This window comes from Triticum urartu, chromosome 3A, assembly GCF_056163025.1.
Source record: "Triticum urartu cultivar PI428250 chromosome 3A, HENAU_Tu73, whole genome shotgun sequence".
Classification (NCBI taxonomy): domain Eukaryota; kingdom Viridiplantae; phylum Streptophyta; class Magnoliopsida; order Poales; family Poaceae; genus Triticum; species Triticum urartu.
The window spans coordinates 441,952,329-441,961,532 of NC_141875.1; the positions used below are offsets into that span (position 1 = coordinate 441,952,329).

Below are 9,204 nucleotides of genomic sequence, written 5' to 3' on the forward strand. Positions count from 1 at the left end.
AAACCAACACCTTGATTCTTCCGGTGCCTACCTTGCTTGCGTACAATTTCCTCAAATTGCTTACTTCCGGCAAGGCTCTTGTAAACACCTTTCTCTATAATTCCCTTCAATAAGCTATTTTCTTGCTCAAGTGTAACTTGGCTAAGAGAATCATTAGTGGAATCAAGAGAACTACTAGAAGCAACAACATTCAATTTAGCATTATTATTGTTACTACTAGAAGAAGAATCTTTCTTACTCTTGTTGCTAGATTTTACTTGTGGCATGTAAGTAGACAAGAGTAAATGCTTGGCAATATAAGAAGAACTTTTCTTGTGAAGATCATCATTGATTGCTTTTAAGAACCCATGCTCTTGCTCAAGGTTGAGCTTTTCAAAGTATAGCTTCTCATGATTCTTTAAAAGTTCTCGATAATCTTCCAAGGTAGTTTCATGAGCTAACTTAAGAGTGTTTAGTTATTTAGTTAGACGCTCAATCTCCTTCTTATCATCATCATCCGTTTTATCTTGATTAGCATGATTAATAGCAATTTCATCATAGTTTTCATCACTAGAGTTGTCAACAAGTAAATCATCATCAGCTAAATCATCTTCATCACTATTGAAATCAACATACTCGGGGTGTGATACCTTTGGGCCTTTAGCCATGAAGCATCTTCCAATTCCTTCATTTGGTGAGTCAAATATGTCGTAGGAGTTGGTTGACACAAGTGCTAGACTGGCAACACCTTCATCTTGAGTATATTCGGAGTCGGAGTGATAACTTCTCTCGGAGTGATTGTTGGAGTCGGAACCGGATACCCATTCACCAACATGAGCTTGATGTCTTCGTTTTGTATAGCTCCTAGATGACTTGTCCTTCCTTTCTGAATCCTTGCTTCTGCGAGAGGTTCTTCGTTCATAACGATCATCTCTACTCCTTCTCTCTCTTGGAGGTGAATCTTGTCTTCTACTTCTCCTTTTGGGCGAATATTGTCTTCTTTTATAGGGGGGCGTATACTCATTTGAGTAGTGTCCGGGTCTTCCATAATTATAGCAATTTCGCTCATGACTAGAAGATCTTTTGTCATTGTAGGACCTTGACTTAGAACTTCTTTGTTTGTTTCTAATCTTGTAGAACTTGTTGAAGTTCTTCACCATTAAGCTTAATTCTTCATTGAAGGCTTGTTTCTCACTTGAAGATGTAGGAGCATCACATGAGGCTTTGTAAGCACCACTAGACTTGTTGTGAAGCTCTTGTTTATCCTCGAGTGACATCTCATGAGCAACAATTCTTCCAATCACTTCCTTTGTCTTGAGATCTTTGTAATTGGGCATCATTTGGATCAATGTGCACACGGTATCATATTTTCCATCCAAGGCTCTTAGGATCTTCTTGACGATGAATCTATCAGTTATCTCTTCACTTCCTAAGCCGGCAATCTCATTTGTGATGAGAGCAAGCCTAGAGTACATTTCAGTGACATCTTCACCATTCTTCATTTTGAACTTGTCAAGTTGACTTTGAAGGACATCCAATTTGGATTCCTTGACGGAGTCGGTACCTTCGTGCATATCAATCAAAGTATCCCAAATTTTCTTTGCATTCTCAAGATGGCTGATTTTGTTGAATTCCTCGGGACACAATCCGTTGAAAAGGATATCGCAAGCTTGAGCGTTGTATTGTAGCATCTTCAATTCTTCTGCGATAGCTTCACAGTTTTGTTCTCTCCCATTAAAGAATTCACCTTGCAAGCCAATACACACAATAGCCCAAACGGTGGGGTTATGTCCAAGAATATGCATTTTCATCTTATGCTTCCAACTAGCAAAATTAGTATCATCAAAGTAAGGATCTCTACGGTGGTAATTTCCCTCGCTAGACGTCATACTCTCCTAGGTTGTGAAACCAAGGCTATGATCACCAAAGTAATGGAAATCAAGGCAAATGGAGACCAAAGCTCTGATACCAGTTGTAGGATCGAAAGTATGTTTAGAGGGGGGTGATTTGCACTACTTGACCAAATAAAAATCTATCCTTTTCCCAATTTTAAGTCTTGGCAGATTTTAGCAACTTAGCACAAGTCAAGCAATCAACCTACACATGCAAGTCTAAAGAGTATAGCAGCGGAATGTAAAACATAGCACATGAAGGTAAAGGGAGGAGTTTGGAGGGAGCAAACGCAATGTAGACACGAATTTTTTTGGCTTGGTTCCGATAGGTGGTGCTATCATACATCCACGTTTATGGAGACTTCAACCCACAAAGGGTAACGGCTGCGCGAGTCCACGGAGGGCTCCACCCACGAAGGGTCCACGAAAAAGCAACCTTGTCTATCCCACCATGGCCATCGCCCACGAAGGACTTGCCTCACTTGGGTAGATCTTCACGAAGTAGGCGATCTCCTTGCCCTTACAAACTCCTTGGTTCAACTCCACAATCTTGTCGGAGGATCCCAAGTGACACCTAACCAATCTAGGAGACACCACTCCCCAAAAGGTAATAGATGGTGTGTTGGTGATGAACTCCTTGCTCTTGTGCTTCAAATGATAGTCTCCCAACACTCAACTCTCTCTCTCACACACACATATTTGGATTTGGTGGAAAGATGATTTGAGTGGAAAGCAACTTGGAAAAGGTTAGAGATCAAGTTTCTTGTGGTTGGAATGGAATATCTTTGTCTCAACACATGAGTAGGTGGTTTTCTCTCAGAAAATATATGCTGGAAGTGTAGGAACATTCTGATAGCTCTCTCCACAAATGGAGGATGGGTGGAGGGGTATATATAGCCTCCACACAAAATCTAATAGTTACACACAATTTACCAAACTCGGTGAGACCTAATCATGAAACTCGGTCAGACCGATTTGGTTCAAAATTTGAACACTAGGATTTTTGGTGGGATCGACATGTCAACTCGGTGGGTCCGATTTCCTTATGGTTAGGGCATAACGTAATCTTGATGAGACCGATCACATAAACTCAGTAGGACTGATTTCTGTAATAGGCAAACAAAGAGTTGGTCATGCAAACTCGGTGGGACCGAATCGCTCATTTTGGTGAGACTGAAACGTTGCGAAAGGAAAACAGAGAGTTTGCATTGCGAACTCGGTGGGACCGATCGCTCATCTCGGTTGGACCGAGACGTTACGAAGGAAAACAGAGAGTTCGCAATCCCATCTCGGTGAGACCAAGATCCCTATCGATGAGACCGAAGTGACTAGGGTTTCTCGCAGTGGCTATGTTAAATGAACTCGGTGGTGCTGGAAAGATAATTTTGGTGGGGCTGAGTTTGACTTTTGGTTTGGGACATATGTGGATTGAGAAAGTGGTTGAGGGGTTTTGGAGCATATCACTAAGCATTTTGAGCAAGCAAGACATTAAGCAACACCCCATCCCTTTTAATAGTATTGGTTTTTCCTATGGACTCAATGTGATCTTAGATCACTAAAATGAAAATGTAGAGTCTTGAGATTGAGCCAATATGTGTTAGTAGCATTTTGAGGGGTCCACATTCCTAATCCATGCCATGCCAATCATTGAATTTTCTGAAATGATCATCATGAAATAGCTTTAGCTCAATGAACTATATTTTGTTAGGAATTACCAAAACCACCCAGGGATAGTTGTACTTTTAGTTTGTCTATGTATTCACGCATGTACTAAGTTTCCAGTTAATACAATTCTAGCATGAATAATAAACATTTATCATGATATAAGGAAATATAAATAACAACTTTATTATTGCCTCTAGGGCATATTTCCTTCACCATCTAGATTCTAGGATCAAAAGATCCTTTGGTACATCATGACTGCTTGCGTTATTATGCATAATACGATCATTGAGAACGACCGTGGAAAAAATTTAGATTACAACTTTTATCACTTGATGTGCATTCCTGTTAACCCCATGCGAAAAGAACAGCGGATCAGACATTTCATGGAAGGTGTACAGCGAGATTAGAGACACCGATGTGCATGATCAACTCTAGAAAGATTTGATGGAAAAGCAATTGGAAATGGAATGGCGAAATAGTCGTATAGTTTCATTATTTGTTTGTGAAAAACTATGTTGTATTTGTGTTGCATTTGATCTCGTGGATTTGAAGAACTATGTAATAATTTGATATCGTGGGCATGTATAATTTTTTATGTTCTTTTTAGATGTTTTTTGCAATTTGTGCGGTTGTACAGTGGCTGAACAGCAGGCGCGCAGCCACCAGCCGGTTTTACATCTTCGTTTTGAATCATCTGTTGGAGTTGCTCTTTTATTTACATCACTGTTTTGGACTATCTGTTGAAGTTGAGCCTTTTTCAAAGATATAAAAACACTTTTTGGTGCTTCAAATCTTTACATCATCAATTTGGGGCACCAAAATATATATCATCTATTGGAGATGTTCTAGGAAGGTTTGTTAAACGCGGTGTTGGATATGTTCATGGACGCGCGTGTCCAAATTATTGACACCAAACCTGGGAACCTAATAATGGCAGACGTATAAAGAATTACACGCAATTACACATTAATTAGGATTTTGTTTTTCTAACTAACTTCTCCCCTAATTTTCACAGGGTGGGTCCCTCTTTTTCCTTAATCTCCAATTAAACCCACCTGGCTAACCTCTCCTCCCAATTTTCACAAGGTGGGTCCCTCTTTCCTCTTAATTTTCAATTAAAATCCACCTGTCTAACCTTTCCCCCTAATTTTCATAGGGTGGGTCCCTCTTTCCCCTTAATCTTCAATTAAAACACACTTACCTAACCTCTTCCTTTAATTTTCAGAGGGCGAGTCCCTCTTTCCCCTTAATCTCCAATTAAAACCCATCTGCCTAATCTTTCCCCTTAATTTTCACAGGGTGAGTCCCTCTTTCCCCTTAATTTCCAATTAAAATCCACCTGCCTGTAAAAACTTTTTATACCTTATGTATGTGTAGAATTAGAGCATCTCCAGCCGTTCGCCCCCCCAGGGGCTAGAAAAAAGCACCGCTTGGGGGGCTAATCGACGATAATTTTGGCATATGGGGCGATCGGGTTCCCAGCCGCCGCCCCCAGGTCGCCCTCAGACGTCCTTTTGTAAATATTTTTAAATACATATTCGATCAAAATATGACAAACACGACATAGATTCGGCGATATGTAGAGCGTCCACAATCTTTTTTCATATTGAAAACATAATCTACTAAAAAACTGATGTTGCCGTGCCTACAGATCGAAGAACTTGCTGAAGGCATCGTAGTCGTTGCCGCCACCGTCGTCGTCCTCCTTTTCTTTCTTCATACGGCGGCCGTCTCTACTGGACCCCTGCCCGGGGTCTCTACTGGTTTGGCCGGCGGTGGCGCACCGTCGTCGCTGTCCTCGAGGACGATGACGCCTTCCTTGTCGCGTCCACGGCAGCGAGCGGCGATCTCCTCTAGGGCGCGACGCTGGCGCTCCATCTTCAGCCGGGCTCGAGCCCACTTCATGGCGCCATCATCGTCGAGTCCGGCCATGTCACCCTGCTGACTCTTCATGACGGCGAGCACCGGCTTTGTCTTCAGCTTGACGAGGCGGAAGGTAGGAGCCGAGGAGGCACGAGTACACCGGTCGAGCGACGTTTCCACGGGCTCAGCCTTGACGCTGACGAGCGCAGGCGACCCTGGGGAGTGGGAGAAGGAACGAGAAAAGAAGGAGGAGGACCCGTCAAGCATGCGCATCGGCAGCCACGGGCCGCCACTCCGGCGGGGGGGGGGGGGGGGGGGGGGCGGGGCCGCCGGGTATTCGAGCGACGGATCGTTGCCACCCTCGAGGTACTCGAGGACGGCGTGAAGCGTGCGGCCGGGGGCGCCCCACCACAAACGGCGGTCGTCGTTGTTGTTGCGCCCCCTTACCACCGACACGTTGTTGGTGGAGGCAAGCCGCTCCTCCTGTCGGCGTTGGAAGTACGCCGCTCAAATCGCATGGTCGTCGACGGCGTACTTCGAAAGGTCCCGCTCCTTCTCCGTCAGAGAGTCCGAACACGCTCGATCTCGACGTGGAAGTAGGCGGGGTGATCGATGTCGGGTTGCGGGGGGGTTGGGACGCCCCCGACACTGAGCCTCCACCGCCCTGGCACGCGCACGTCATGCGGCACCGGGTAGTTCGCCTCATGGAGAAGATTGGCTTTTCATTCGTGTAGGTGTGGCGGCCAAAGCCTTTGGCTGCCACTCCATCGCCGAGGAACCGCTCCCATCTGCGGGGCATGCACGCGGTGGCTAGACGGGGAAAGAAGGGAAGAGAGAGCATCGGCGGCAAGAAAGAGAGGCTGCGGGGCAAGTGTGTCCATTGATGAAGGAGGGGGCGGCTTTTATAACAGCCCGGAACGGTAAACGTGTGTACGCGTGACGGGAGAAGGCGTGTCGCCGCATTGCGCCTTCCGTGAGAAATCAATGAAAGACTAACCGCCGGCAACTTTGGCATTGATTTCCCGCAGAAAACCGAGCAATGAGGACAACAATGTGCAGAGTCGCTGACTCGGCGGACCCGCCGTTTTCTCACACCAAAAACAATTCCCTCGAGCAACAATTCCTCCGAGCTCCAGTTCGGCCTGGGTCTGACGGCGCTAATTTCGAGCCTAATTGACAAAAATTGGGCTCTTGGAAACGCATGGCTGGAGATGCTCTTACTCCGTGTGGACTAGGTGCCATGTACTATATACTGCCGCATGTACCACTCTTGAAACATCGCCACATTCACTTCCCAACCTGCCGCCTCGCTCCTCTCCGCTTAGCATTGTCCCCGCTCCTCGCCTCCTCGGAGCGATGGGCAAGTCCGGCCACTCTCGGCATCTCAATGGGATCGCCGCTCACGTTCTTCGAGACCTACTCCTCTGTAGACAAAACCGCACCTCCTCTACATTTCTAGAATTCATTGGTGCCTAGCACTTCCGTAGCGGCCCTTACTAGCTAGCATAGTGCGTCCCGGCTGCATTCCATTTCCACAGGAATCTATCGGTCTCGCCCGGGTTGATCTGAACATTTGCAGCCTATCTAATCTAAAAAGATAGCAGAGTGTTTGCACGAACAGAAAATTAATGGTCTTGCTAAGCAAACTGAGAAGCAGTTCTTATTATTGTGAGCTCGCACGCAGAGACTCTTTTACAGAACACAACTCGCTACACAACACAACGCACCCGCGCGCGGCAGGGTGCCACAGAGAACCCAGATCACGCGCCGGTGCCGGTCGCCCCGGCGTCGCCGGCCTGGCCCGGTTCCTTCCTGGCGGCGAAGGCGCTGTCGTCGACCTTGCGCGACGCGGCGTCCTCCACCTTGTCCTGCACCTTATCGATCTGGATGTTGCCCTGGTCCTCCCGCGACCGCAGGTCCGTGCGCGTGCGGTTCTCCCCGCCGCCCACCGACCCGTACGTCGTCGGCGTCGTCTCCCCGACCGGGTGCGCTCCCTGTGCCCCCGACATCCTGCCTGCCTTCACTGCACTTCACACGCGTATGTATATATGCTCGCTGCTGGCTGATTCGACGTGCTCTTCCTGCTCGGCTCCGGTGTGGTCCGGCGGCAGCGGGCCGGCGTTTAAATAGCTGAGCTGCGGCGAGCGCGAGCGGCGCGGTATCGGCGCGTGGCATGGGGACGTGGTGTGACGCGGGTGGTGTCCGCGTGACACATGGCTCGGATATATCTGCGCGGGCGTCTAGATCGGACTCGTGTCCGCTGCGGCGCGCACCTGGACGCTCGAGGCTCCGTACTGCAGAGAGCGTGAGCGTTTCGCCGAGTAATGGATAAACATCAACTCCGTGCTGCATTTTTTTTGTTGAGAAAAAAACTCCGTGCTGCAGGCAAGCCGGATCCGCGTCTAGGATGATAATGGTCGGCGTGCCCGCGAAAACCACATTGGCCTGTGGCCGATTCTGCAAAGTTGAACCCAGCAGCAGAAATACATTGGTGATTATCCCTCGCGTCCACGGCCCGCTAAGCTTTTTTTTTTAAAACTCAACCCACACTTTTATTTAACCATTCACGAAGGGATCTTGTCTGAAACAGTCTGCAAAATGAAATCTGGAGGCACATGCCGCCACACCTTACACAATTCATTTAACACTGTTTCCGTAGCTAATAAGTGAGCAACTTTATTAGCGTCACGCCTAACCCATGATACTTTCCAACTATCCCTCAAGGCCAGCATTTGCTTGACCTCCTCCACAATAGGTTCCAGCGGTGAAAAATCCTTCTCCGTGCATTGAAGTTTGCATACGATTTCCTTACAATCCATTTCGATATGTAGGTTGGCAATGTTCAACACCTCAGCGACCTGGGTGGCCCTTCTGCAAGCGAGGAGCTCCATCCTCGCTGGGTCACTCCCTAGTGGGAGTACATGGCAAACTCCTCCCAAAAAAGCACCATCATGGTTTCTAAATACCATCCCGGCTCCTCCGCTGTCGCCCCCCCCCCTCCCTCGGTGTGGCACCGTCGACGTTGACTTTCACCCACCCCACCTCAGTTGGCCTCCATTTTTCCTTCACCGCCGACCTGTCCTGCTTGCTCCTGCGGCCATGTATAGATTGCCACTCGGCCATCAGTTGGACGACTCTTTTCGCTATCGCCTCCGCCTCCTCAATCCGCTGCCCGTCGCATGCATTATTCGTCGCAAAGCCAGAGCGCGTACGCCCCCTGTACCATGACAGCCCGCCCGTCATCCGTAGCTTCCGCGAACCACGACAGTAACCATCTCGACAACGCACTCTGGGAGCAAACTGACTCCTGCGGGATCGCCACCGGTACTCCCAACTCCGACTGCATTATCTTCCAGAATTTGGTCGAGTGATAGCAGCCCCAGAATCGATGATAGTTTGTTTCTTCCCTGCCGCAAGCACTGCAGAAAACACCCTGGTTGATCTTCCTCCTTAACAGTTCTGCTCCCACAGCTAGCCCATTTCGAATCAACCGCCACATATGAATTTTAACTTTGCCTGGCGCAACGGTATCCCAAAGGCTCAGCCATGACCTATGATCCGCCACCAAGGATGAGGACTCCGGCCGTCCGGATCTCACCCGCTTCTGGCTCATGCGTAGATGGTAAGCCAGCAGACCGAAAAGATACCATTTATAGTTCCAAGCTTGGTAATCCTGCACCCCCGGCCCCCCGACCGGTATTTGAAGAATTTCTTGAGCTTCATCCGATGCGAACATCTGCTGCACCTTGCTCCTGTCGCATGAGATGCCATCGGCTTCGAGCAGATCCCCACGCGAATAATGTCG

The 9,204-nt window shown here is 48.0% G+C and overlaps 1 protein-coding gene across 1 annotated transcript; it reads right to left on the reverse strand.

The window, feature by feature from the left end:
- Nucleotides 1-7,037: 7,037 nt before the first annotated feature.
- On the reverse strand, nucleotides 7,038-7,526 carry LOC125548453 (uncharacterized). Its single transcript, XM_048712043.2, has one exon. It carries the CDS (start codon nucleotides 7,406-7,408, stop codon nucleotides 7,160-7,162), a length of 249 nt encoding a protein of 82 aa, XP_048568000.1. The 5' UTR covers nucleotides 7,409-7,526; the 3' UTR covers nucleotides 7,038-7,159.
- Nucleotides 7,527-9,204: the final 1,678 nt, after the last annotated feature.